General features: G+C 54.4%; 1 protein-coding gene across 1 annotated transcript in view; it reads left to right on the top strand.

The window, feature by feature from the left end:
• The first annotated feature begins 292 nt into the window (after nucleotides 1-292).
• The window catches only part of TOGARAM2 (TOG array regulator of axonemal microtubules 2), a 39,302-nt gene continuing 11,608 nt past the window's right edge, over nucleotides 293-27,986 (top strand). The window contains 19 exon segments of the mRNA XM_060168967.1: nucleotides 293-424; nucleotides 1,302-1,403; nucleotides 1,666-1,732; nucleotides 1,833-2,114; nucleotides 2,731-2,942; nucleotides 3,653-3,843; nucleotides 7,332-7,378; nucleotides 9,892-10,058; nucleotides 12,492-12,669; nucleotides 12,896-13,043; nucleotides 15,212-15,370; nucleotides 16,038-16,143; nucleotides 16,927-17,162; nucleotides 19,127-19,285; nucleotides 23,875-23,992; nucleotides 24,389-24,443; nucleotides 24,446-24,482; nucleotides 26,386-26,578; nucleotides 27,648-27,864. Coding sequence (XP_060024950.1) covers nucleotides 293-424; nucleotides 1,302-1,403; nucleotides 1,666-1,732; nucleotides 1,833-2,114; nucleotides 2,731-2,942; nucleotides 3,653-3,843; nucleotides 7,332-7,378; nucleotides 9,892-10,058; nucleotides 12,492-12,669; nucleotides 12,896-13,043; nucleotides 15,212-15,370; nucleotides 16,038-16,143; nucleotides 16,927-17,162; nucleotides 19,127-19,285; nucleotides 23,875-23,992; nucleotides 24,389-24,443; nucleotides 24,446-24,482; nucleotides 26,386-26,578; nucleotides 27,648-27,864 — 2,806 coding nt within the window.

Here is a 27,986-nt window from a genome sequence, read left to right as displayed (position 1 = left end):
AAACTCCACCTTCCCCAAGACCCTGAGTTGTCCAAGAGCAAAGGCGGGTTCATGGGCTTCACGGACACTCTTCACAATGAACTCGGTCTACAGTCATGCAGCCCGGGGACTTGGTCATTTTGAAGCGTCCAAGAGAGTCCAAATGTTATAAAAGAAGCGTCCTTTGGTTTAGTGGCAGATTTCTTCACTGTAAGAATGCTTTAACTCCTGGCGGGCTTCCCGCGAAGTGGTATAAAAAGCGTTTGTGGTTTGTACTGACTCCTTTCTGCCTCTCCCCATCATAGGTCCCTGGATGCTACAGGTTGGGGCCCTCTGGATACCTGAGGATCGTACTCACGGCCCAGAAAGTAGCTGCTCCCTGCAGACCACCTCCCAGGTGCCTTCTCCACCCAGGGCACGGGCACCCGTGACGCTGTCCCCCCAGGTAAGGGGCACCTAGGGAAGTCATGAGGGGGTGGGGATCTTCCTCGGGTACTCCCAGGGGCTCCGCCTGGGGGATGTAGCTGGGCTGCCGGGCTTTTCCATCCGGGCCAGGCCGTCTGTGGGCCCTCCCTGCTCGGCCGTCCGTCAGGGGCCTCCCTGGCCTGACTGTGGCCTCCTCAGCCTGAGCTTTGCCTCCACTCTCGAGCTGGTGGGCTGGCCGAGGGGCTGAGCGTGGTCTTCTGTGGTGGGAAGATGGAGATGGGCAGAGGATACAGGAGTGGGGCCTCCAGGAGCACCGGCTGGCCCCGTTTCCTCAGCTGACAGGGCAGGAGAGTGGGAACAGTGTGGCCAGCTGTGTGGCGGGAGACTGGGTCCCAGGCCTGGCGCTGCCACTGGCAACCAGCTGTGTGGGCCTCAGTCTCCTCTGCAGAGTGAGGGGATCAGAGGTCCTGCCCTGGAGAGAATGGGTGCTTGTGAGGTGGAGGGCCACTTCTCCCTGGAGGGCTTGGAGCAGGGGCCTGGAGACCCCTTGGGAGGAGTGTGGAGAGTCGGGAATGCCTGAGCAGTTCAGGAAACAGGCCTCGGTGCTCAGGGCAGGGCACCTGGGGAGCCCGTGAAGGAGGCTGAGAAGGTGTAATTGGGGGAGCGGTTTGGAGCCAAGCTGGGGGTAGAAGTCAGGCCGAGAGGGCGGGGAAGACTGGGCTCTGGTGGGGATCATGGTGCCCTGGCTGGCTGGAATTGGGATGGCAAGCCCCCACCTGAGGGCCAGGCTCTGCTCTGGGGGACAGGCTGCAGAGAGCCCGGGGCAGTCTGTCCTCAGTCCTGGCCTCAGTAGACTCTAAGATGCCGCTCTCCCTATGTTTCTGTCCCCCGGCAAGGTTCTGGCTCCGCTGGCCGTGTACTGTGGGAGCATCTCTTGGACCAGTGCTGGATACTCCCGGGGGGAAGCAGTGACTCCAGCCCAAAGACTTTTGAAAAAGGTGAGACTGGGGGACTGGGCCTAGTGACTTGGTCACATCAAATGACCTTCAAGTGCCCAGGTCAGCCTCTCTGGGGCCTTTGGGCAGAGATGGGGGATTCCACCTGACAGCTGCCCAGTCAGGGCCAGTGACCACAGAGCAGAGCTTGGGCCTCGTCCTGGAGGGAGGAGATGGGTGTGTTTAGATGCCCAGCTGTGTCCTCAAGCTACTGGCAGGTATTATTTTTACTTTGGTCCCTACTGAAAATGCCCTTTGGTTTTAGGTGGGTCCTTTCAATCCTGTGCCTCAGGGGATGGAGTTGTACGGAGGGGACCCGCAGGAACAGGGAAGTGGGGCTCTTCTAGGAACCCCGGGAAGGCAGGGCTGTGGTCCCTGGCTTCAGGACCTGGGCTCCTCTAGCACCGCGACTCTGGTCTCTGCTTCCCTCAGCCTCCCTCCGGCCAGTGCTGAGCGTCCTGCCAGAGAAGCCGTCACAGCTCTTGAGTGGATGTGGGGAGCCTGGCAGCCTCAAGCTGGGTGCTTCCCTGAAGGGCTGGCAGGCCAGGAATGGCCATCCCAGGAAGCCTGGGGCCCTGTCACTGGGCCCCCAGCCCCTGGTGCCACTTCCTTCGCTGGAGTCGGAGGCCAACCGTGTGGCCCGGGACACCACTCAGATTAAGGACAAGCTCAAGACAAGGAGGTTCTTGGAGGGCTTGGCAGCATCTCCCCGAGGTGAGCCCTGGGCCTGTCCACCTGCCACCTGGGCTGTGAGGACCGGCAGGTGTCCAGCTGGCAGCTGGGCTAGTCAGGCGGCACCCGCCAAGCACCCTCTCTCTACACCCTCCACCTCCTCCCCGGAACGCCGTCTCCCACCGGGGCCTCTGCAGCAGCTCCCGACCTGCCTCCCCATTCTCACCCTCGCTGCAGAGGAATTCTAGTCTTCTAGGCTTCGCTGCAGAGGAATTCTTTTTGAACACGAATCTGACTATATTCTTCTTTCACTCCCACGGGCTATGCTTAACGCCACCCAGTGGTTTTCAGATGGCCGCAAGGACTAGAACCTGTTGTCCTCACTCCTAATTCAGTACTGATTTTGTTTCCCTTTCTACCCAACCTGCCTCTGAATTTTAAATAGGTAACTTTGATTGACACTTTCTCCCAAATTTTACAGGCGTGGGAAAGGACACTCAGCAGAGTCTAGTGGTGCGGGTAGAGCTGGGGGCGGATCTGCACCCTCATCTCTCCGTCTCAGCTGCCCCAGGACATAAAGCCCTGTTGCCAGCATCTCAATTAACCCCATTCCCCGCACTCCTGGGACTAACCTACTCCCTGTCCCCAGCCCCTACAGCCTCTCTGGATCCTGGGGGAGCCCCCAAAGGAGTTCCCCTGAGGACCGCCATTCCCCAGGCTGCCTCTCAGAGGCTGCTGAGGGTGCCCAGGCCGATGACTCCCATCCAGAGCCTCCCCACCACCCCGGAGGCCAGCGGAACCAAGGACAAAGCCCTGGACCCACCCAGGAGCCATCAGGGACCCCAGGAGCTGAGACCCCGTGCCCAGGAGGTAAGGCGGTTGGACTGCTCTGAGTCTTGCTTCCCTGCCCTTCTGTTTTTCTTTCTGTCCTTTACTAACCCCTGTTCCCAAGCCCTGAGCTTCTCTGGAGGTGTCTTCTCTGGCTTGGGAGTTGCCCCAGAGGTGCTGAGCCCAGTCCTCCTGAGGAGAGGCTGTGTGACCACCTGTCTTACACTTGGTGGTTCCCAAGCCATCTCTGATATAAATGTTCCAGAATTCCTCATGCTTCTGGCCCTCCCCATTTTTGGTAAGGAACTGTGGCAGAGGGGAAAGAATGCTGGGCTGGGACTCTGGGGATCTGGGTTCTGGTTTTCACTCTGCCCCTCACTGGTTGTGTGACCTTGGGCAAGTCACTCCCCTCCCTGGGCCCCGGTTTGCACTAAAAAGAGGGAATTGGACCAGATGTTTTTGAGGATCCCTTTCGGCCCTGACGTTCTAGGATTTTCTGAAATGAGAACAGAAAAACAAATAATAATAATAACAAAAGGGGTTGGAGTAGGAATGAGGGGATTCCCTTCTTGCCTAAAATGGTAAGGAAACAATGAACCTGGGGGTCCCAGGGTTGTGTGGCTGGAAAGAGAAACAGAGGATACTTGCCAGCACTTCTGCCCAGGTGGTGCTGATAGAAGGGACTGCCTGCGAGGTGAGCATCCAGATGGAATGTTTCATGGACCAGACCCCTCCTCCAACTCCGCTCCCAGGCGCAGGTGTCCCAGCAGTACCTGCACTACAGTGACGAGAAGATGCACAAGTCCCTGGCGGGCATTGTGATCCCGCCCATCCCAAAGGACGGGGTGCCCGCCGGGACCTCCTCCTGCATGCCTGGCTCCCTTCCCAGCCTCTTGCCTCCAGGCCAGGACATCCTCATGGGCCTGAGGCCTGCCACCACACGGTAAGCAGCGCTAAGTCAAAAGTACCTTGCAGCCCTCTCTCCTCTACCCCCCAAGATCCTCTTGGGCTCCCTATGGCTAAGCCTCCACGCCAGGGCAGAACTCTAGGGGCTGGGCGTGTGAGGGGCAAGGTCCTGCACTGTGAGCCTCAGACCTGGGGTCGTCACAGCTCTCACCCTTGACTCCAGCGGGAGGGGTGTATGGGCTTAATTAACAGTGTCTCGGCCTCTGTCTTCTACCAGTGTCCTGATGTGTGTGGTGGCTGCAGTGATGAATAAAATACAAATTATTTTAAAGCTCTATTGAATTCATGGTAGCTGTTTGTGACGACGTATTGATATTTTCTTAATTAATGGACACTAAAAATACAAGTGTTATCGTGTCTGTGTATATGGCGGGGGAGTCCACGAAACTTTTGAACTTATAATACCCCCAAAAGGCTGGGAATCAGTGGGTAGAGGATCTCTGTGTTGTAATGAATCTGGACTTATGGCTGGTAAGTGGGACAGAGGGTGCTCTCCACATGGCCAAAGACATCCCTGTGGTCAGGCCAGACTGCCGGAGTGACTGTGTGTGTATGTGAGAGAGAGAGAGAGAGGGGGCGAGAGCGTGCGCTTTATCTGGGGTCGGCTGTACCTATTTCTCTCAAGCTTCGTCTCTCCCTCAGTCTCCCACGCTGTCTTCCCTTCTGACTGTAGGCGTGTCCACATCTTTCCCACCCCTGGTGCAGTGTGGGAACCCACTGTGGACCTGCTCCTGGGTTTGAGTTCTCTGCCGGATTTCGCAGTTGACCTCCCTCCTCCCCATCGGCACTGCCTCCTCCTTTCCTGCTCAGACACCCTCCTCTCCCTCCCCTCTGAGAGTTCTTGGTGGCTCTCATGACTCTCTGGCCCCAGATAAGTGACCCTCCCATCCCATCCCACTGCTCTTGACTTTTTTGCACCATCTGAGCTGTTGATGCCCTTGGACTCTTCCTCACCTTCCTGACTTTAAACCTGCTTCTCGACCTTCCAGGCAGCCTCCTGTGCACCTTCTTTCATCATTTCTTAAATTTGTTCCAGAGCCCTTTGCCCCCCACCTCCTTGTTCTCCCCTGGGATCTTATCTGTGCAGTGGCTTCCAAGATCATGGGGGATGGGTGACTTCCGTGTCCCCTGCTCTCACCCTGAGGTCTCTCCAGAGTCAAGCTCTGTGCTTCCATCCTCCTGTTGAGCACCCTCAGAGTCCTCATGGCTGATGCAGATCCAGCATCAGAGGCAGCGAGGGAGGATGTGCCACCGTCCCGGCATCACGGACAGAGCACCTCATGTTTCCCCAAACTGCCTCCCTCCTACAAGGTGCAGGTGTTCCCTTTGATCTTCCAATTTCAGCATCATCTTTGACTTTTGCTCCTATTGCCTCCTGTTCCCAACAGATTGCCACATCCCATTAGGTCTTTCTTGAACAGTAAGAGAAAATACAAAAGCTACCATCCCCATCTTGCCCCTGCCTTTCCTCTCAGTTTGCACTTACTGGCTCCCTTTTGACCTGCCCCCATAGCTCCCACCCGGTCTCCTTGCAGCCCTGGGCTCTCCATCCTAATCTCATGTTTTCATCCGCCCCCTGAATACACCTCTTCCATGCATCTCACCTTTACGGACTTCCTGGTGCTAGCAGCTTAAAGATGAGTCTCCCTGGCCAGACATTCAGCGTGTCCCAGCGCACCACTCCACACTTCCCCCTGTGCTGCTCTACAGGCTCCGACCCACCCTTCCCAATGCCTGTGCCGAGCCCTGACGGCACCTCTCTGCAGCCCCAACATGAGCCTTTCCCCCTTGGCCCGCCGATCAGTTCCTATGTTTTTCAAGCCCCAGCTCCACATCTGCCCCCGCTCTCAGGTCTTCCCTGGCCTCCTCAGGGGAGTGGGGAAGGGAAGCGCCTTCTCAGCACTGTCCACAGGCATCCAGCCTCTGCACTGCCTGACTACCTCCCGCCCACTGATTTGCTCCACGTTTATTTAAACCTCATTTCTATTCTTTAACTTGGAGCACTACAAGGCAGGAGCCATATCTGGAAATCTCTGTGGCTCCCATGGTGTCAAGCTTGGTCCTGGCCATGGATTAGTCATATAATAAGTATCTGCCCATTTGCTGTCTGGTTGTGACGTGGATTTCTCTCCATTGCCTCTGTGAGGCTAACAAATGTCTGGGAGGGAGACTCCATTTCCATTTCATCCATCCTCCCGTCCAGCCATGCATCCGTGTGCTCACTTAAAAGCTATGGAGCACCACTCTGTGTCAGGCATCGTGCCAGGTGAAAGCAAAGCCCAACAAGACAGCCAGGGGCAACCACAGGGATTGCCCAGCTCCACCTCTGCCCCCCAAACCTGTTAGTGCTCCTGGGCAGTGGTGGGTTCCGCAGTGAGGACGCAGCGGAGGGGCTCCCTAGGCTGGGTGCCCTGGGGTGTTTGCCTACTGGCTGCAAAACACACAACCCCTCCATGTAGGTCCTGACCCAAGAGGCTGTGCGAGTTCCAGGGAGCAACTCTGAGTCTTGACTGGTCCAGGCCCACCCTGAAGCTCTGCCCCTCCTGTAGACCTCGGGTCCCCTGACCTCCACAGACCCCCTCGGATAGGGGCCCCTGGATCTGGGCAGGCACTGAAATGGGCTCTCCTGCTGCCTGTCTTCTAGCCACCCCGGCCTGGGTCATTCCGCTGAGTGAATCCTCTGAGGCCAGAGCACAGGATGTTGTGTTCCAGTCCTTGCGTTGTGGCTTGTGACCCTGTCAGCCCCCCAGGGGGTTCTGCTGTCTGTGCATTTCCCCGTGAGAAGAGAAGAATCCATGTTGGAGGATGTATAGCTGGTCTCCACGGGAATGTAAGCCCCGTGAAGGCAGGGATTGCCATCTGTCTTAGTGATGCTGTATTCCCGCTAAAACCAGTGCCGGGAATGCCCCATCTTCCTTTCCTGTGCTTAGTTTGGGATTGAACCTCTGTTACAAAACAGTGGTGATTTCCCATCAGCAGCAAAGGCGGTCAGTCCCTCTAGACCCTGAGGGGCAAGGGTGGGGGGATCACCGAGCTCTCATGGAGTGGGGGCTGTTCGGAGGACTTGAACTCAGTCTGCTCTGAGCTGGAAGGAGATTTATCCTCATCTGCGGCAGCCGCTCTCCTGCGGACAGAGCAGGGCACGGGGCTCCCTTTTGGACTGAGCAGTTTCATGTGGAGGTGGCTTCCCGGGGAATGGATGGGCTGTGCCTCTGGAAAATAGGGCTCGGAGCTGTGTCTGGACACTGAGGCTGGCCTGGCCTGGCCTGCCGGTCAGCCTGCCCTCAAGTTTGCGGAAGGGGCTGCATCTCCTGCTGCTTCGAAGCCCTGGCCAGGAGCCTCTTTACAGGACCACCCATGGCTCCCTCGGCCCTTGCCCCCTCCTGAGCTAGCCTGGGCTCCTCACAGCAGGAGCTCTTGCTTGCCATCTCTCATGGGTGTTTTTTTCTCCCCCATTCTTTTAAGATTGGTTCGGGAGGGTGGGCCTTGGGAGAAGACCCCCGGATCTCTGGGTATGTACTCGCCGTGCACACCCCCATGTGTTTTTTGACTCTCTGGTTCCTGGGCTGGATCATGGGATCAGAATTAGGGCCAGAGGAGACCTGGGTGCTGTCAGACTCAAGCCCCTCGTTTCACAGACGGGAAAGCAGAAGCCACCCTGGTGCCACGGACGGCGGCCCCAGCTCTGTGCCGCCCTCCACCAGCGCAAGTCGCTTCACGAACACCCAGCTGAGAGAGACGGCGCTGTCCCCGTTTGACAGAGGAAGGGGTTGAACTGAAGCTGGACCTTCTCCCTGGCCTCAGGGCACAGAAAGCAGCCTTGATGCATTTGCACGCAGGTCCTCACGGCTCCAAAGCTGGCGCTTCTGACCCATCGTGTGTCTGCTGCCCCTGCGCGGTTCTAAGTGAATAGAGGATTCCTCTCCAGACAGAGTGAGAAATTAAACCACATCCCACAATGCCTTAGTCAGCCCATCCCGGAAGGTTTCAGCATCAGGGGAATAGAGCGAACCCGGGCTGGCAGTGAGGCAGGTGGCCGAGGCCCAGGGAGGCTCTCCAGCCTGATGACCTAGTTTGTGGAGAGGATGGAAGGTTGGGGGAGGGGACCTGGGCGGAGCACCCTGAGCCTGGGCCGCAGGCCATGGGGGGCTAGAGGCGGCTGCTGTGCGGACGGGCAGGAGGGAGTGGACTCTTGTGTAGCTTCCCAGCAGCTTACTCTGTAATCAGCTCAGCAGGTGGGTCAGTTGACCAGGGGGAGACTGCTGCCCAAGAGGCCCCAGGGTTAAGATGCTCAGCTGCGCCCGAGGGGCAGGCCTGGCACAGAAACCTGTGCGGTGACTGCACCTCCCCCTCTCCCCGGCTGGGCTGCTGCGGGGTAGCTGGGGCAGTCTGGTGGCGCACACCGGCACCCAGTGTCCCTTAAGAGCTACCCTGAGAGCACTGGAACGGGGCTTTGGGCCAGGGGACACGAGCCTGTAGCTACGCCCTTGTCCGCCTCACCAGCTTGCTGCTTGAGAACCAGGTCCCCAGCGGGCAGGGGCCAGGCTGCTTGGACAAGGCTTTCTAGGCTGTCTCTTGGAGGCATAGGTGAGAAGGGGCTACAAAGTGGCAAAGTCCTTAAGGGGCTCTCTGACCCTGCAGCTGTCGGCTGGGAACAACATTGCCCAATTTGGGGACCACGTCTGGCACGTAGTAGGGGCTCACGTGGTATTGTCGGAAGCTGAGGGCTTCCCCCAATCTTGTGGCTTTTCCGCAGTCCCTGCCCTGGTCAGCTGGTACCTGGACACCTGTACCCTCGGTCCTACCTTACTTCTGGGCAGATGGAGGCTTCGCCCCTCCTCTCCCTCGGCCCTGGATCCTTCTCCCACGAGGGATCTTTGGCAGAAGGTGTGAGCCAGGCAGAGATCTGGGGTGACCCGGGAGCCCTGCCGGACCCCCAGACTCAACACACCCTTTCTGGGGCTTCCCTGGTGGTCCAGTGGTTGAGAGTCCACCTGCCAGTGCAGGGGACACGGGTTCGAGCCCTGGGCCAGGAAGATACCACATGCCGCGGAGCAACTAAGCCCGTGCGCCATGACTACTGAGCCTGCGCTCTAGAGCCCGTGAGCCACAACTACTGACCCTGCGCATCTGGAGCCTGTGCTCCACAGTGGGAGAGGCCGCGACAGTGAGAGGCCTGCGCACCGCGATGAAGCATGGCCCCCGCTCGCCCACCACAACTGGAGAAAGCCCTCGCACAGAAACGAAGACCCAACGCAGCCAAAAATAAATAAATAAATAAATTTAAAAAAAAAAAAAAGAGAGAAAACGAATGAACCTACCCGCACACTGCCTCTATTACCAGAAAGGTGCTCTTTGAAGCCATTAATTGGGAAAATATAGAATGACAAAGAGATACTATGGATTTGATGTCCTTTGGAAATGAATTTGTATTTTATAATTGTAAGAGCACCTGAAGGTCACTGGGTCTCAGCTTTCCTGTCTGTAAAATGAGAGCCCTGGGCTGGCATTAGCTCTCTGGGCCCTTCACTCTGTGTCATAGACTCAGATAGGAGCATGGTGGTATATAACAGTCAGTGGGCTCATTTTATTTTTCCTTTTTCTGAAGTACACACCTCCCAGTTAAAACAGACTTACATTCTCAGGAAATATCTTAAAACTCTTAGATAACCGATCTGCCCCTATTTCCTGCCCAGCCTCCTCCCTCCTCCCTCCCCGCCCCCCCCCCCCCAGTCTTAGAATAAGGTGTGCAATACTAGTTGAATGAATGGATAGAGGGATGAAAGGAGGAGGGTGTTGGTCCTTGGGCAGCCTGTTCTATACGTGCCAGTGCCGCCCTGTAGAGTAAATTTAACCTGTGTCTTTCTCCAGCAAGGAAGCATTGGGCAGAAGAACCGAGGGTGAGGGGCTTAGGCAGGAAAATGTCACACCAACCACAGGGCCATAGAGCCTCAGCCCCAAAGGGATGGCTGCTGCTCCTGGGTGCTGGACGTCCTCAGCTCCATTCTTGTTCTCTACTCCTCAGAGCCAAAACCTTTGGTCCTGCCCGTCAGAGACAGGTCTGCTGCCCCTGAGAAGCCTGCCCTGCCTTCCTCTCAGTCTGCTCCTATTCTGACAGCCTTCTCCTTCAGCCACGCCAAAGAAAGCCAGCCCTTGCTAAAAGAAGAGGACCAGAAGGAGAGTGGCACCAAGGTACCTGGAAAGCGAGGGGAAGAGGAAGCTGGGGTCAGAGTGGACCACTGGCTGAACACACACATGTTTCTGAAATATGTAAGTGTGGGACCAGCTTGAGGAAAGCAAGGAAGAGCCCCGAGGCAGCTGCCCCTAGTACTTGAGGCCAGAACCTATAGATGGGTTTGGGGTGAAGGCTGGAGAAAAGAAGAGAAAGAAGAGAGGAGAAGGATGGAGGTGAAGGGAAGAGTACAGTGGGGAGCTGAGGGGTGGGGATGAGGGAGGAAGGGAGGGCAGAAGGAGGTCACACATGGTTCAGAAGCAAGTAGGATGTGGGGGAGAGTGCAGAGGGGCTTAGGTGAACCAAGCCTAGTAATTTGAACCAACACCCAAAATAGCAACCCAGAGGCAGCTGACTCAGAGGCAGATCAGCCAAAGGCCTGTGCCTGTCAGGCTGACAAATAACTTGGACTTCTAAGGTGACCTTGATCCAGATGATTCATCCAGATTCTCGTCTGGATGAATTTAGTGAAACGTGGAGAGTCACTGTTATGGTCATCATTTGAAACAGAGATATAAGAGTGCAATAAACATACCCTGAAAGCCTGCTGTATGCATATACTATGGGATCCAGTGATGCTGATAAGGTCCAGGCACCACATCCTCCCACTCCAGCGAGGGTGACGGACCATGAGACAAAGGAAGAACAATTCAGGGCCATGAAATGATCTCATCCTCCACCCCACCTTAGCCGCTCACTCCCATGGTCATACTGTAGACGTTGGCACTGCAAACAACTTCACCACCGTCACTTCTCAACCTCAAGCACCCCACTCACTCACCACCTTCTCCTACTGTTCTAGCTCAGTCCATCCAATATTCCAGCTCCAGCACTTGTCCTTCTCCTGCATCAACAACGTTCTCCTTGAAACGGGATCATTCCCACCAGCATCCTAGCTCTCTGTTTCCTCTCTCATCTTAAAACCAAACCAAACCAAAGAAAAATATTGCCTTGTGTCTCTACTCGTCCTCTCCTGAGTGCAGGCCAGTGGGGCTTAGTCCCCACCAGCCCCGTTGAAACTGCCCCCATTGAGGCATCAATGAGGCCACCTTCCCATGTGCAACACATCTCAGTGCTCTTCCAGCTTGACCCATCGCCAGCTTTTGTGGCTCATCCTTCTTGAATTCTCCACTGAGGGACGGAGATGAGGGATGGCTTCTTTCTTGCTTGTCTGACTACATAAAAGTTAGCTCCTTCCTGGTCCTTCTTTGCTGCCACCTTCTTGTCTTCCTGACCTCTACGTACTGGAGCCCCCAGGGCTCATACCTCTAGCATCTTATCTATTTATACGGACCCCTGTGATTTGATCCAGCCCATGGCATTAGGTACCACCTCTATGCTGAGGACTCCCAAGTCTCCCTCTCCAGCCCAGACTTTCCCCAATCTCCAGTAGCTCTTAAATTATATGACTATGTTTATATAGAACTGATACTCGACGTCTCCATTTAGGTCTCTAATTATATCTCAAACTTACCTCGTCCAAGGCTTAACTGTTGAACTCTTACCCCCGCAAAACCTCCTTTTCCCCGTGTCCCCTCTCCATGAATGGCAGTAAAAGGCAACTCCAGCCTTCCAGCTGCTCCGGCCCCATATCTTGGGCCCATCCCTGCCTTCTCTCTTTCTCTCTCATCCCACACCTCATATATCAGCCAAAGCTGTGGGCTCTACTTTTGAAACATGTCCAGAATCTAGCCATTCTGCCATCTTCATTCCTGCTATCCTAGTCCAAGTCCCACCTCATGGGAACCCCTTGTTCTATTTTTGCAACTTCTCGTGAGTCTTAAATTATTTCAAAATAAAAAGTTATTAAAAACAACACTTAGAGAATACCCCCCATCCAGCCAAAGAAAAAGAAAAAGAAAAGAAAAGAATCAGATCATGTCACTCTTCTGCTCAGAACCTCTAGTGGCTTGCTGTGTCCTCCGGAGGAAAAGCCCAAGTGCCCACCATGGACCACAGGGCCCAGTGCGCTGTGGCTCCGGCCCCATCCCTCCGGCCCCACCTGTGTCCTGCCTCTCCTCTGACTCAGGGTGCTCCTGCCTCAGGACTCCCAGCCACGCCCAGCGCACGTCAGCCTCAGGGCCTGCTCCCTGCTTCATTTCATTTATGTCTCTGCTTCAATTTCACCGCCTCTGGGAGTCCCCCGGGTCTCCCTACCCGAAACAGAAGCCCCGTCACCCTGTGTCCCTTACTTGCCTTCCGGTGCATGTTGCCTGATACTAGAGGCTGTCTGTTTGCCGTCATCTCCCCACTCCATGTGGCTCATGGGGAACAAGGCCTTTGACCTTTTGTTCATTCTCAGAACAGCAATCAGCACACAGGAGCCACTCACATTCCTGATGATGGAATGAAGAAGGTATAGAAAGCACACTTGGGTCCCCAAGGTGATGGAGTTTGCCTTGATCTTGTACCGGATCCAGGTCACCGTAGCCAGGTCTGCCCAGGAGAAGATGCAGCTGAAGCAGATGAAGGAGATGGAGTTGGTCCAGAGAGTGAAGGAGCCAGAGAGGGAGAAGGGGAGGGAGCTCGCTTCCCAGAGCCTGGGCTCCCGGAGGACCTTGATGAAGGAAGGTACTGGGTGCTTGGGAAGGCCCCCTCAGGTTGGGGAGGCTTCTTGGCCAACACCTGGGCCAAAAGAGAGGCTGTCCACGCCTCCCACCCTCTCCGTCCTGAGACTGGACAGGGAGCCATGTCTGCTGTCTTGTAGCTCACTGACGGGCCCATTTCCAAAGGGGGACTCTGGGGCCGGGGGACAGGCAGGACCAGCTCTGTCCTCGGACTTTCTCTGCCTCCACAGGCCTCCTTACCCTCCGGGGCAGTGGGACCCTCTCTGTGCCCACTGGGCTGAGCAGCCCCTGCAGAAACAACACTGGCGTCATCCTGAGGAAGCGGGCCGACAGGGCCTCACTGCCCAGCATCCCTGTCAGAAGCAGGAACTCAGCTTTGCCTGCCGTGCTTCAGGCGGGACCTAGACCAACTGGCTGGGGGGGCACGTGTCCCCCTCGCTACGCTGTCTTGGGGTGCTTTGGGGTGTGGCAAGGGTGACTTCTGCTGCTCTGCTTCTGCCAGTTGCCCATGTCGGAGGAGGGGGCAGCCTGGGGTGGTCACCTTGCCAGAGACAGGAACAGTGTCTGGAAGTCAGAAGTATCTGGGGGCCAGGCTGGGGACCCAGGGCGTTGTAACGGGAATTGTGGATGGCTGGACAGGTGTGCCCAGCCTGCGTGACATGTCCTAGAGGACTCACCAGTGCACCGGGACCACAGATGCTGGGAAGCAGCCTCCATGGGAGTAGCTGGAAACACCAGGAAGAGGAAAAAAGGGTTCTGGGAAGACCCTGGGTTCCTGCTTGTTGCCTCATAAAATGTCAGGGCTGGACAGGGCTGGTGACAGACTGGGATCTGAGGACCTGAAGGTTCTATGGGGACACTCAGGAAGGTGCCAAGGGACAAGGGGAGGCCCTGTCCCCATTCTACCAGAGGAGTGTCTATTTTGTCTCCCCTTTTTGAATACTGGGGCTCCATGCGGGATTTCATTTGAAAAGATTTTGCTAGTAAAGAACATTTGAAAACAACCAACCTGGTTCAGAGTTTCTTTATATGTGGACATTGTTGGTAGAATAGAGCATCATTTTTGTGCTAGAAATAATATTGACTGACCTCCCTTTTCTATTCTCTTTCTATCCTTTTGATTCCATCAAGTAGAAAGTCTTAATCTGGTGCTAGTTTTTAGCACCTCTCTAAGACTTGTGAATCTCCTTTTTAAACAAAGAGATCCTTCTCCCAGCTTGAGACATCAGACGCTGACTGTCCTTTTACAGCTTGAGTTTATAATGTTCTTTTACTGTCCATATTTATCATATACCATGACAACTAATCATTTACCAATTATGGTAGTGACATAAATTTCCCTTTAAAATAAACTTATTTAGGATTTGAAAAGTGGGTTGATTTGAAGAAAAGTACCATATAAATAAAGTAAAAGTAATTTAGAGATATAGCAAAAAAATCATGAAATTGGTAACTGAATGGTTGACACTTGGGAAATATTGAGCTATCTAACCTAAGCCACTCATTTTATAGACAACAGAGACTCAAGGTCACCCAAGGTCTCTCAAGGTGATGGTGGCCCATAGGGACTATGGCTAATGAATCTTTGGCAAATGAACCTTGATCCAATGGCAAAGCTGAGAGGAGAATCCAGGAACGAGTTCTTTTTTTTCTTGGTTTTAAATAAAGGACTGCCCCGATTCAGATTTACTCAGGACCTCCTAGATAGGCCATAGTGAAAGTCATGTAAAGACGAACCTCTGACGAGAACTAGGCAGGAAGTGAGAGCTCCGGATTCCAGTTCAGGCTCTGTTGATGGAGGAACTGAGGCACTGTGGGCGTCCCCAGCCTCTGTGGGCTTCTGGTGCCTCAGCTCTCTGATTGGAGCATTGGACCAGATGGAAACCTCCAAACGTCCTTCCTGTTCTAGAATTTTATGATTCTGACATCTGTCCCCAAGGAAGGAGAGCCTAGGAAACGTGATCTGATTTTTAAACAACATCCCTGCTTATTGTCAGTCCCTGCAAGTGTGGCCACATCTTGACCACTCAAGTGTCAGCTAATCGTCTCGTCGGTGCCGCCTTCACTGTCTCCTGCTTCCTCCCGCCGTCTGCCTTTGGGCCGCTTCCCTGTCTTGGGTGGCTTCACAAAAGGATGGAGAGTCGGAGGGAAGGAGGAGGAGAAGCCGTAACACGGGCTCCTGGGTGGGGATGAGGTGAGAGCAGGGGAGTCATTCCTTGACAGACTTGCTGGCCTCACCTCGAGCCACAGACAGGGTGGGATTCTGGGTGTGTCACCAGCGCGGTGGGCTTGGTCACATGACATCAAGAGCCTATCACAGGCCAGCTTGTTTATAATAATCAGATGGGCGATGGTAGGGGTAGAAACTGTCAACCAGGGCTAGGAGTTCGGTGGTCTCTGTGGCTCCCCAGGGAGTGCAGCCCAGGCCCTGGCTTCTCACCCTCGCGGCTCCCTTCTCCCTGCGTGCCCCCCTAAGGTGGGCTCGGCGCTGTGCGGGTCGCGGGTCCTCTGGGTAACACCCGCCTGCTCCTTTCCTTCTCTGTGAGTGCAGCTCACTTCTTACCTGCGGTGCTTACTTTGGGGTCTCCTGAGTGGGAAGAAGAGGAGGAGGAGACGGACCTTCGGGCTTTTAAGGAGCTAAGGCCTATCTCGAACGCGGAGCTGGGGCTGGTGGATGCCCTGCAGTGCCTGGACCGCAGCGACTGGTGAGGAAACACTCCCTGTGCTCCGGCCGCCGCCCCCCCGCCTCCCCCACTGCAGGCCCTCGTGGCTCTCCTCGTGGCCCAGATTTCATCAGAAGGAAGCATTGTCCCCTGGAGGAGGCGTGAGGGGGAGTGCCTGCGGGTCTGGCCGCCTGCGCCTGCCCCGTGCACTGCTCTGTGGTGCACCAGAGCCAGCCCTAGAAAGTACGATCTGACTCCGTGGCGCTGTCGTGGGGGCCTGAGGAAGGTCACAGCCCTTCATTTTTCTAAGTCGAGTTCATTCTGCTCCCGTGTTCCTCCCACACACAGTCTTAGTTGCGAGCAGAGCGATGACTTGGGGTCCAGAACCTTTGCAGGAAGGCCTCCTCGTCTTCAGTCCTCGCGTGCAAGTGCCTTCTCTTGCAGGTGCTGGCTTTGTGTCTGGCGTAGGCCCGGGCTCTGGGGTGGGCTTCCATCCTGGGTGGGGATGGGCCCCGGGCCCCGTAGAATGGCTTGCACGGGACGGTTAGGATTTCAGCCTGGGGGTTACACCAGGACACCCTGCCGCCGAGGCCATTGAATCCCTCCGCACTGTGGTGGAGGTGCTGGTGATGGGCATGCCCTGGTCTGCAGAGGGAGGGGGCTCCTCCCATGCCCACTGCCTGTGACAGGGCCTGGACTTGCTTCTCAGGCAGATGAAGGAGAAGGGCCTGGTGAGCATCCAGCGCCTGGCGGCCTGTCACTCGGAGGTCCTCGCTGGGAGGCTGCACGACGTGTCCTTGGCCGTGACTGGAGAGGTGAGGCCTCCTGTGTCCTGTGTACTCCGCTTGACCCCCAGCCAGTCCCCTTTCCCTGGTGGTGTTGCTCGGTGTGGGTCACACAACAGCCACGGAGGGGCCCACGGCTCCCTGCAACATGGGCATCCCTGCCTATTTCTCAGCCCTCAGCCACTGAAGCAGGAGCTAGCCACCCATTTCTCAGATTAGAAAGCTGAGGCCTGGGGTTCCCTTATTTCTAATCTCTGGGTATTGAAACAATCAGCATCTTATGTGCCCATTTGTCACAGCCCTGCATTGTCCTCTGTACTTATGACACCTCAGGAGGGATGGAGTGTTCTGGGCCAGATCTCTAACTTTTGGGCAGTTGTAACATTTCCCAAATTCTTTCTCCTGTGGGGCTAGAACTTGGCCTAGGCTGGGCTCAGAGGGGCAGTAAGATGTATCATATCACAAGTGGAGGCCATGACCCATGCCCTTGGGAATAGACTGTTCCAGTGGGGAGCCTGTGAAGGTCCAATTAAATAATTGTGTTTTCAAGACTAAGTGTTGCACAAATTTCAGATGATAATGATAATAATAGAATTGATAATTATGATGATAGCAACAGTAATAGTGTTTCTTTAAAACGGGACTGTTTCGCCCAGAGCAGCTGCAGGGTTTCCGTTTCTAGCCTGGCGAGGCCTAGGCCCGGGTGAGGGTGAAGTCTGCGGGAGGGTGGTGCAGGGTTCCTTCTTCTTACGTGCTGGAGCCCTTGGCAGGGCCCAGCAGCCTGGCAGGGTCCCCCTCCCGTCTCTCTCCAAGGTCACCAACCTCCGCTCCAAGGTGTCCCACGTGGCCATCAGCACCCTGGGAGAACTCTTCCGGGCCTTGAAGAAGAATATGGACCAGGAGCCTGAAGAGATCGCCCGCTGCCTGCTCCAGAAGATGGGGAACACCAGCAAGTTCATCCAGAGGGCAGCCAGCCAGTCCCTGGAGGCCATGGTGCAGCACGTGACCCCCACCCGCTCCCTGGTGGCCCTCACCTCGGCGGGCATCTAGTATGCGGGGGCCCGTTGTCTGGGGGGGCGGTGGCCTGGGAAGGTGACGCAAAGGGGAGAGGCGCTGGGGTGGGGGAGGAGCAGGGAGATGGGGCAGGCACCTCACGTACTTTCCTGGGCGAGGAAGACCCCTGTTCCCTGGTGGGCTTCTCTCCCACCTCTCCTGGACCAGCGTGAGGGTAACGAGGGGAGCTCAGTGCAGCCCCGGGTCCCAGCTGGGAAGGGACAGGTGCTATTGTCTGCTCAACACTGGGGAGCCCGTAGTGGCTGTGGTAATGTCCCCAGAGACGGGGCGGCAGAGGCAGCCTTTGGCCTGTGCCTGAGGAGCCCCTGCCACTGTCTCAGGGGAGGGGTGCTTCCTTCTGATGAAATCTGGGCCACGAGGAGAACAAGGCACAAGACCTCCTCCAGCTGGTACCACTTGGCCTTCTGGGGTGGAGGAGGGGGCTGGCAGCCATTGGAGCCTTTCTGCAGCCAGATCTGCTTTCTCTTCATGTAAAAACCAAACACAGCAGCAAAACCAGAAGCATTTCCCAAGCCCTTTCTCCCACAGGGTGAAACAGCTCTCAACCCCAGCAAGCCAGTTACGACACCGACCCTTACGCAGGGTGGCCTATCGGGTAGAGCCCAGGGCGTGTTGGAGCAGCCAAGAGGCCTTTGCCTACAGGCCCCCGAGCCGTGTTGCCTGGGCTCACATCCTGGATTGTTACTAAACTTCCCCATGCCTTGGTTTCCTCATCTGTAAAAGGGGGATAATACTGGGTTGGCCAAAAAGTTCGTTCGGGTGTTGCCATAACATCGTAGGATGAAACCCGAACGAACTTTTTGGCCAACCCACTGCTAATACTGTTGTGAGGAGTAAAGGAATTGATTCAGGAAAGAGCACTTAGAGCAGCGGCTGCCTCCACCTCACATCTATTGAATGCCCTCCGTGGCTACTGTTAACTCGGGAGAAATGAATTGTACTGATCTCTGGATTCCTCCCCATGCCGCCGCTTCCTCCCCTGCAAGATGATGACAGGAGTAGCTTACAGAGTTGAGGTGACGCTGGTTTGAAGGTGCTCAGTATGGTGCCTGGCAGGGAGGCTGTGCTCGCAGCAAACTGAGACAGTTGACGGTTGTCCGCAAGAATCAGGGGAGCCTGGTACAGGGCTGTGCATTTGAATTCCCGGGGGTCTGGCTAAAATGCTGATTCTGATTTAGGTGCTAATGATGCTGGTCCCTGGACCAGACTGAGTAGGGAGAGCCCAGAAGCCTCCCTTTGTGTTCCACTGGGACGGACCCCAGGGCCAGTGTCACCTCATGGACTGTGGGCACATTGAATCCACATTGAATGGGGTGAGAAATAAAGAGGTGACATCCTGATGGGTTCCTCCTGTAAGATTTCAGGTTCTCCCTGAAATCATCCATCAATCTCCTATCCCCCTGGCCCCGTCTCAGTTCAGCTCAGTGAATGTGCAGGAAGCTCCCACGAAGTGCTGAAGGGTCGGCATGTGCCCGGCACCCGTGGGGCATGGGGGATCCGACTGAGAGGAAGCCATGCGGGTACCCCTGTACTTCCCAGGGGACAAGGACACTGCCACCCCCAGGGAGCACTACTTCTGCCTGGAGGCCTCAGAAGGCAGAAGTAGGTTATTCTAAGTGGAGAAAATGTGGGGAAGTGCATCATTTAGGCAAAGGCAGGACAGGAGCTCAGGAAGGAACGGGGATGGCAGGCACACAGTGCGTCTGGTGACGTCACGTGTCTTCACGTGCTCAGTCCACCCTGTCATCATCCTTAGTTCCAGTGTCAGGAAGGTCTGCTCTTTCCTTGAAGATTCCCTTTAGTCTGCTCGGGACCAAATTCGGAGCCCACTGGGGCATGAAACATGGATGCACAGCTGTAGGTCCACGTGTGCCAGGCTGGGGACCCACACACTGCATCCCTTGGCTGGGCCCTTGTCCGTGATTGTGTTTCCTTTCAGCCACCGAAACCCCTCAGTCTGGAAGTGCACTGCCGAGCACCTCTCGGTCGTCCTGGAGCAGATGGGCGCCAAGAGGCTTCTCTCAGGCACCAGAGAGAGCACAGATGTGCTGGTGCACAACCCGGTGAGGCTGGCCCAGGACTCCATCCAGGACGCCAGGTAATGCGGGGCCAGGGCCAGCCCAGGGCAGACAAGGCAACCAGCCAGCCTCGAGGGCCCAGGCCCAAGTCGCTCAGCTTCCCCGGGGCCACTCGGAAGGACAGCCGGTGGACGAAGCTGTGTCCTTTCCCTGCAGCTGTCGTCCCACCTCTCCACAGCGCCACAGCCGGGCCCGCTCAGGAATGGCCACTACCCCCCGCCCCTGGCTCCCCTTTCTCACCTTCCACTCCCTCTCTAGCCATTGCAATCTTGCTCTAGTTCCTGTCCCAGCCCAGCTCCATTCTCTATGAGGCCATCCATTCAATTTTTCAAGAGATATTTGATAAACATTCTTTTCATTACTATGAATATGACTGTGAATAAGAAAAATTAGGCCCCTGCCGTCTTGGAGATTACCTCCTAGTTGGGTAATAAGCAAGTAAATAATTATGACAATTTTAGACACAGATAAGGGGTAAAACAAGAGGTAGTAGAGAAGTGGGTCAGGGCTACTTTAGATTGAGAGTCAGGGGAAATCTTTCTAAGGAGTGACATTTGAGTGGAGAACTGATGGGCTAGTGGGACCCAGCTCTTGGAGGGTCTGGGGTGCAAGAGTCACAGCAAAGGAAGATAGAACAGAGGCTCCCGGGTGGGATAAGCTTGCTGTTTAATGAAGAGAAAGGCGAGGCTTTGTGGAGCACCGTGAGTGAGGGGAGTGGCAGGCGATGAGACGGAGAGGGCAAGGCCAGGCCCGGGGTGGGGGCCTCACAGGCCCTGGTCAGGAGCTGGGATTCCGGTTTGGGTGTGACCAGAAGCACTGGAGGATGTTTTCAGTAGGAGTGTGAGGCAGTGTTAGATGGTTTTAAGCAGGAGAGTGATAGGATCTGATTAACTGTCTTTAAAACCTGGTGTTGGGGTGCAGTTAATCACACTCCCCGGTTCATGGCGTGTTATCACCATATCTAGGGCCCCCAGCACACTCGGTACAACTCCAGAGGGCACGTCCACACTGTGTCCTGTGTTGTGTCTGAGGCAGTGCCTTCGTGTGGGGTGTCTCCGTGCAGTGCAGCCCTGGAGGGATGCGACGCACGGGATGCCTCCCACCCTGCCCAGTGCACTCCCACGGTGCTGTACCTCAGTCCTTGCAAGTGGCCGCTGACAGAGCCCAGGAGGATCTCTTTGGGAATTTGCCCGGAGCGCGAGTGAGGCCAGGGCCGTGTTCACTCAGGCCGCCCAGGCATCGCCGGGAGCCCTCATGCACGCGGGGCCCCTCCGCCTCCCTCCTGAGTGCCGAGGCGAATACATCCTTACAACATCGCAGTTTCTGGATTTCACATTTTTATCCATCTGATGGGGAAAAGTTCTAGCTCATGGCTGTTTCCGAATACTTTTTTTCCCCTTCCTGATTACTAACAAGTTTGAGTGCTTCTTTATATGTTTGCTAGCCTTTTGATTCAAAAAACATCTCTTTATTCTGTTCCTCCTACAACATAATGTTAGGCTTTGAGAAATTCGATGGAGAGGAAGAAGGCCTAGACAAAACAGAGCTTTTTTATTCTTGGAACTTGCTGTCTCTGCAGGATCCTGTTTGGGGATTTTCTGCCTCTTCATTCTACCTCTCCAGGAATCAGCACATGAAGATAGCACAGAGATTCTCTTTATCGGACCCACTACTGTTGAACTATCCTCTATCTGTCCTCTTTCTTAGAGGGGGCAGCAAGACAATTTTGGTCTTACTACAGTTTTCTCCAAAATAATTTGTATATGCCTCAAACCCTTCCTATATCATTAAGGATCCAGGTTTTTGAAAACCAGGTCAGGAAGAGACGACCCCTCAACCCTAGTATCTATTGTTAAATCCCTTCCTTGACTCACTGACCAGTGAAAGGGCTGGATGACTAAAGTTAAAAAAAAAAAATTGGACGTTTCAGGGGAGACTAATCATGAAAATATTACCCTACGCACCAGATTTAATGATCCCCAAGCTTTCCTCCTGGTTTCCAAGCTGATGGGTGTTCTGATCTGGGGAAAGAGTGATTCACAATTTTGGCAGCTTTATCATTTTTTAGAAAATATTCCCTTTGGTTACCTCATAAACAAAAATTATTTATAAAAAAACAACAAACAAAAAACATCTCTGACTACTTACTGGAGGATTGATGGTGGGGGAGAGGGGCCAGGATGGAGAAGGGATGCCAGGCAGATGGCTACCCCGGAGTCCCGGCAAGAGGTCCTGGAGGCTGCAGCAGGGGGAGGAGGGGTGGAGTGGGGTATATTTTGAAGGCATAGCTGAGAGCAGTTGGGCGCTGCGGATTTCAAAGAGGAATCAAAGATGATGCTGAGGTTTTTAAACTGAACAACTGGGTGAATGATAGTGCCATTTACTGGCAGGAAGACTATTGTCAGGGAAGTAGAAGGTTTTGGTTGGCTGGTTCTTCATTGTTGGTGGGGGGATGGGCGCTAAGGTCCAACATCTCTCCAGATCTAAACCCCTCTCCGTTCCGACCCTCCCTCTCACACTGGATGGCGTCGACAGCACTTCATTTTCCTTCTTGGAACCCTATGCTTCCGGCTTGCATGGTACCACATTCCCTGGTTTTCCTGGTTCCTCTGTGCCTTTCTCCCCCGCCTGCCCGCACCCCGATGCCCGTGGCTGCAGGAGTGTCTTCGTCCTCGTCCCGCTCTTGCAGCCTTCTCTGAGAGGTGCCGTCACTTCCTGTGGCTCCAGACACGGCAAACTCTGATGCTTCCCCGCGTCTCCCTCCAGGCCGGCCCTTCTCTGAGCATCTGTCCCATCGCTCTGATGCCCCCACAGGACCCACCACCGGGACGTCCCACTGTCATCGTCAGTGCAAACTGTCCCTAAATGAGCTCATTGCCTCCTCTTGAAGCCTGCATCTCTGGCTGTGTTCCCTCTCTTATTAAAGTCACTATTATTTACCAAGTCATCTAGATGCAGAATGGGGAATTTCATACTTCATTTTCCCCCTCCACATTTGAATATCTTAGAATCCTAGGCATCTCACAGCTGCTGGTGGCCAGGCAGCAGTTATGACTTGGGCTTTACTATCTATACAGTTGCAAACTTGATCGTTGTTGCTCATTGTATAAATGTTTGAATTACAGTTTGCATCGTAGGAACTACATTATGAGCCTTTCTTTGCTGCTTAGCCTTTTATATTTATTTAAGGAGTCACTGTGGAGAATTGTTGGGTTTAATCGCGTTTAAAATGTCTTAGAACTATTACAGTATTATTTGGCATTGAAATGAAGCGTTATCGTATATGAGAAAAGGCATGGAAATAGAGCGATGGGGCATAAATTCGATATTAACGCAAATATTCATCACTGAAAGAATGACCCAAATTCCACAGTTTCTTACAAAGCAACCAACAAGTACTTTATCCAACATAAGGAAGGAAGGACACTTCCCACAAAAGTGTCACTTCTGTTTCTGAGATAGCATGTAAAAGGATGGCCTTCACACACGGGGCTGTGTCACAGAAGGCAGTGGAAATCACCAGTGTCTTCTTTTTCTGTTTTTCCTTAGTGGAAAATAAATTAATGGTGCATTTTACAATCAGTGGAGTTTTAGGTTGAGTGAAGTATGATAATTCTAGATGCTTTGGGCTTCCCCTCCAATCACCTACCAAGTCCTGCAATTTCATCTTCTTTAGCAGCTCTTGAATCTGATCGTCCCTACTTACCCCACCCTCCTGCCTATGTCAGGCCTTCATCATCTTTCGCCTGGACTATTATAATGGCCTCCTAACAGGTCTCCCGGCCCCGACCCTTGTCCCCAAAGATCCGTCCTCCACAGTGCTGCCTGAGACATTTTGACTTCAGTGCAAATCTGATCATTTCTCAGCTTCCCATTGCCTGCAGCCTAAAGCCCAACTCCTTCACATCTCCCTAAATTGAGTCCTATCTTCTTCTCTAGCCTATTCTCTCCCTGAGTCCAGTCCCTGCCGACTATTCTCCAACCACACACCTGTAGACCTATCAGACTGTCTTATGGACGCTGGGATGTCTCCCTCCTCCACTTACTCCTTAATCCCATCCCACTTGTGAACTCCTACTCATCTTTTGAGTCCCAACCCAAGGTCACCTCTTCAGTGAAGCCCTCCTTGATGCCCCCCCCTTACCCACCACTGTTTATCAGATAGAGTTGACCACTCCCCCCTATACTGCCCCACTGCACACTTCCTCAGACTTCTAAATGTCTCATGCTAGAAAAATGTTAATACACTTTGGTATAGTCATCTAACAGAATATTATTTAGCCATTGAAGAGGATGACCTGGGAAGATGATTAATGGTAAAGTGAAAAAAGCTGGGTAAATATTGCATATATATTCTGATATCAATGAAAATGTACATATGCTTGGAAAAAAGACTATAAGAAAATATGTACAAATTTAAGTGGTTTTCTCTTGATAATGAGATTATGGTTGTTTATTTCATGAATCTAGTTCTTAACTGGGTGGGGATTACTGTCATAATGAGAAAAAGTATTAAAAATTCTCTTACTGCAATTAGAAGAATTATGTAAAGCAAATTTATATTGCATTTCTGTGGTTGTTTTTCATCCTGCTCTTTCTCCAATGGCAGGTTTTATGGCCGGAAGATGGTGAATATCTTAATGTCAAACACAAGGTTTGATGCATTTCTGAAGCAGTCCCTCCCATCCCACGACTTGCAGAAGGTCATGACAGCTATTAAACAGTGGGTGAGTCAGCAGGCAGCGAGGTGTGAGCTGGTCTGGGGCGGGAATCAGAGCTGAGCCCGGCAGCTCGCAGCCCTCACGCTGGTCAGGGGAGGGGGGCATGCACTCCAGAGGCTTTGATTTCATCCACAACTCCTGACGGGTGGAATTTCCTTCCTGGTGCTCAGACCTGCTTCTGCCTCTCACTGCCTGTGTCTCTTGAGCCTCCCTGGGCCTCTTTGCCTCCATCTTTTAAGTGGGGATCTTGATCCGTGACCCGATTACCAGTGCTCTGGAAGACTCCCCTGTGCCCTCCCAGGTGGAACAGATTATTCCTCTTGTTTTGGTCTAGACTGGAGTGTCTGGCCATTCCCCATAGGGCCACCCCTTTTGGTTCATGTTCTGTGTGTATTTTTCAAGGGAATAGAAGATGGTGATGAACTTCCATCTGCCAAAGGCCGCAAGGTGTCGAGGAGTCTGTGGTGTGTGAGAATGGGCTGCCCGGCGAGGATGCGTACAGTAGCTCTTGTCTCCCTGGGGCTCCCCATCCAAGACTGCTGATGGAGATGTTCTGCTTGGCCCGGGCCCGCCGTGGTGGCCCTATGGGGAGGGGCGTGCATCTGGGCTGTGACTGAGACCTAGTTGGGTCAGCAGGACTCATGGGTAAATTTATGGGAAGGGTTCCCTCACCCAGATCTCGGGGAGAGCAAATGCTGGGCTCAGGAGCCTCTGCTGGTAGAGATGGGCTCCTGCAGTCCTGGCCGTGTAGGTGCAGTTTAAGTGGGATGCATTGTTGGTCAGCCTTTTTGTGTGAGCTCAGAGTTTCTCCATTCAGTTAGAGCAGCAGGGCCTTTCCCCATCAGAGTGGCCGGCCTGGGACTAGTTTAGCGGCAGAGGTGGAATCAAGGCGGATGAGAAGGAATGGGCCAAGGGGCTAGAGGGTGGGCATTAGGAGGGGTTAGAAATCCAACAGGAACCTGACAGTCACTCCTGTGCCCAAAACTTAAGACCCTTCTGCGATGTCCCGGGAGGAACATGTGTAGACTCCTAAGCTGGGCCCCCAGGGAAGCCCCCTGCCCACCTCTTCTAGAGAAGCTTCCTGCTGTCTCTCCCACGCATGCTCTCTCAGCTCATGTTCCCTGCGTTCTCTCTCACTCCTGTGCCTTTCCCTATGCTGCGCCATCTGTACCGGAACGTGCCTATTTATCCTACAAGATGTGGCTCACCTGTCACCTTCTCCCAGAAGCTCTCTCTGACTCTCTGCCCTCATGTCCTCCGGTGGGGCCGGTTGCCCCCCTCCTTCAGTCCTCTGTCTCCCATTGGTCTGTGAGCTCCTGAGGGCAAAGTCCACATCTCTCATCTCATTATTCTCAGTGTCTGACACTTCTCTTGGAACTCCGTAGGCAACGAGTGTGGAATGTAGGGATGAATGTCAGAATGATGTGGGGCTCTATTGGGTGGGACCCGGGTGTAGGGCATGAGCTCAGAGACCCAGGTCTGAGTTGGCAGTGGGCGGTTGGAGTTCTGTGTGAAGCGGCTCCCATGCTGGCTGAAACAGGCCACGGGAAATGATGGCCATGTGATCCCAATGTAAGACAACAGACCTTCTTAACATTTCCCTAGTTCCGGAGGAGTGTAAGCAGAGCCTAGGCAGCCAGGGCTCAGGATACAGGCTCCTGGTAAGACCTTCCCCCACTCTTAGGTTAAATTGTGCAGTCATCCTTCCATGGATTTCCACCCCCTCAGTCCAAGCTCCCTCACCCCATTCTTTTTTTCTTTTTTTTAAAAATTTATTTATTTATTCATTTATTTAATTTTTGCTGCGTTGGGTCTTCGCTGCTGCGCGCGGGCTTTCTCTAGTTGCAGTGAGCGGGGGCTACTCTTCATTGCGGGGCGCAGGCTTCTCATTGTGGTGGCTCCTCTTGTTTCAGAGCACAGGCTCTAGGCGCACAGGCTTCAGTAGTTGTGGCCCACGGGATCTAGAGCGCAGGCTCAGTAGTTGTGGTGCACGGGCTTAGTTGCTCCACGGCATGTGGGATCTTCCCGGGCCAGGGCTTGAACCCGTGTCCCCTGCATTGGCAGGTGGATTCTTAACCACTGTGCCACCAGGGAAGTCCCCCTCACCCCATTCTTAACGTAGCTTCTGAAAAGAGGAAAAAAAGGCAGGAAGAGAGAGCCCTGCTGCCTGATAAGGGGATAGAGCTCTAGGCAACCGAACTGTTGCCCCCTGAGGAAAAAGCATTATCCAGAGTTCCCAAGGCCTGTGTCCCCAAGCGGCAGGTGGAGGGGAAGCTGGGATGGACTGTGTTGCAAGTGAAACTCTTGTTTCAGCCCCACCTGTCTTTGGGTCTTCTGCATGGGACAGGAGATGTGTCCATCCCCTGGGGCTGCCCAGGTCAGACGCTCCTTCCACGTAGGCTCAGCTCCAGTGGCCCGCAGCTGGCAGGGCTGCGCTCCTCCACGTGGGGTGGCTTGGAGATGGCGGAGCAGCTGGGGGAGCTGACACAGCTACTGGAGGCCGAGGAGTACCAGTCTCGGATGGAAGGCGTGGGGTGGCTCCTTGAGCACTGCAAGGCCAAGCCAGAGCTCATCACCGCCAACCTGGTCCGGGTGAGTGCTGCCCCGTCTCTGCCCTGTCTTTCCCTGGTGGGTGCAACTTTGGAAAACTCGGGACAGGGTTGGACATTGCGCCAGACATCGCTTCAGGGTAAAGGGAGTCTGACAAGCACTCGCTGTCCAATTGCCACGGTAATGCCATAAGACTCTCTGGAAGTGGCCAACTGGGCAAGGGCATCGCCTCCTGCTGGGTGCGCTGGGACCACTCAGAGATGTCCTGGGTGTCTTTCATCCTCCCAGCAGTTTTACAGGGAGGAGGGCAGAGGCGCAGGATGCTGCAGCTAAGGGCGACTCCTGATCCAGCTACGCACATGAGGTTTTGGGGGCAGAACATGTGGCTCGGAGTAAGCACAGGCTTCCACAGGCTGGAAATGAGGGCAGATGCCTGCTACTTCCGGAAGTGAGGCAGCTGACACTCTACATAGAGGAGTAGTTAAGACACAGGCTTCAAGTTTCTTACTAGCTGTGTGATCTGGGCAAGTCATTTAACCTTTGTCAGACTCAGTTTTTGTTTTGGTGGTTTTTTTTTTTTTTTTTTTGCGGTACGTGGGCCTCTCACTGTTGCGGCCTCTCCCGTTGCGGAGCACAGGCTCAGGACGAGCAGGCTCAGTGGCCATGGCTCACGGGGCCAGCCGCTCCGTGGCATGTGGGATCCTCCCAGACTGGGGCACGAACCCGTGTCCCCTGCATCGGCAGGCGGACTCCCAACCACTGAGCCACCAGGGAAACCCGTTTTTTTTTTTTAATGGTAAACTGAGGACGAGAACACGTGCCTCATGGGTCGTTAAGATCACTCCATGAGCGAGTGCAGAGTACCTAACAAGATGCTCTACACCCTACACCCTTTGCACTCATCGAGTACTCAGTGTACAGCCGTTTCCCCTCTTGTCCTCCCCCCCTTTGAGAGGTGAGCTCTTCTTCGTCACTGGGAATGTTCTGACACAGGCTGGATGGCCCCTGTCAGGGATGCAGGAGGAGTACCCTCCAAGGGCAGTTAGTTGGGCTGTGGGACTCCTGCCCAGACTGGGTTCCCATGGGCTCTTGGTTTCTCTTCCCTCAACAGGTCTTTGATGCTTTCACCCTAAGGCTTCAGGATTCCAACAAGAAAGTGAACCAGTGGGCGCTGGAGTCCCTCTCCAGGATGATGCCCCTCCTGAGAGAGAGCTTACAGCCCGTGCTGCTCTCCATCATCATTGCTGTAGCAGACAACCTCAACTCCAAGAACTCAGGAATTTACACTGCTGCGGCGACGGCGCTGGATGCAGTGATTGAGAGTCTGGGTGAGCCTGCCCACAGCCCCTGCTTGGCTCTGGTAGGCAGCTGGCTCCCTCCCTTGTCCCTCCGTAGGGTTAGGGTTGGACATTCCCACCTTCCCTGCTTGGGAATCAGCAGAGCAGTGAAA

Source organism: Lagenorhynchus albirostris, chromosome 13 (assembly GCF_949774975.1).
Source record: "Lagenorhynchus albirostris chromosome 13, mLagAlb1.1, whole genome shotgun sequence".
In the NCBI taxonomy this organism is placed as follows: domain Eukaryota; kingdom Metazoa; phylum Chordata; class Mammalia; order Artiodactyla; family Delphinidae; genus Lagenorhynchus; species Lagenorhynchus albirostris.
This window is presented reverse-complemented; position numbering and strand designations above follow the sequence as displayed.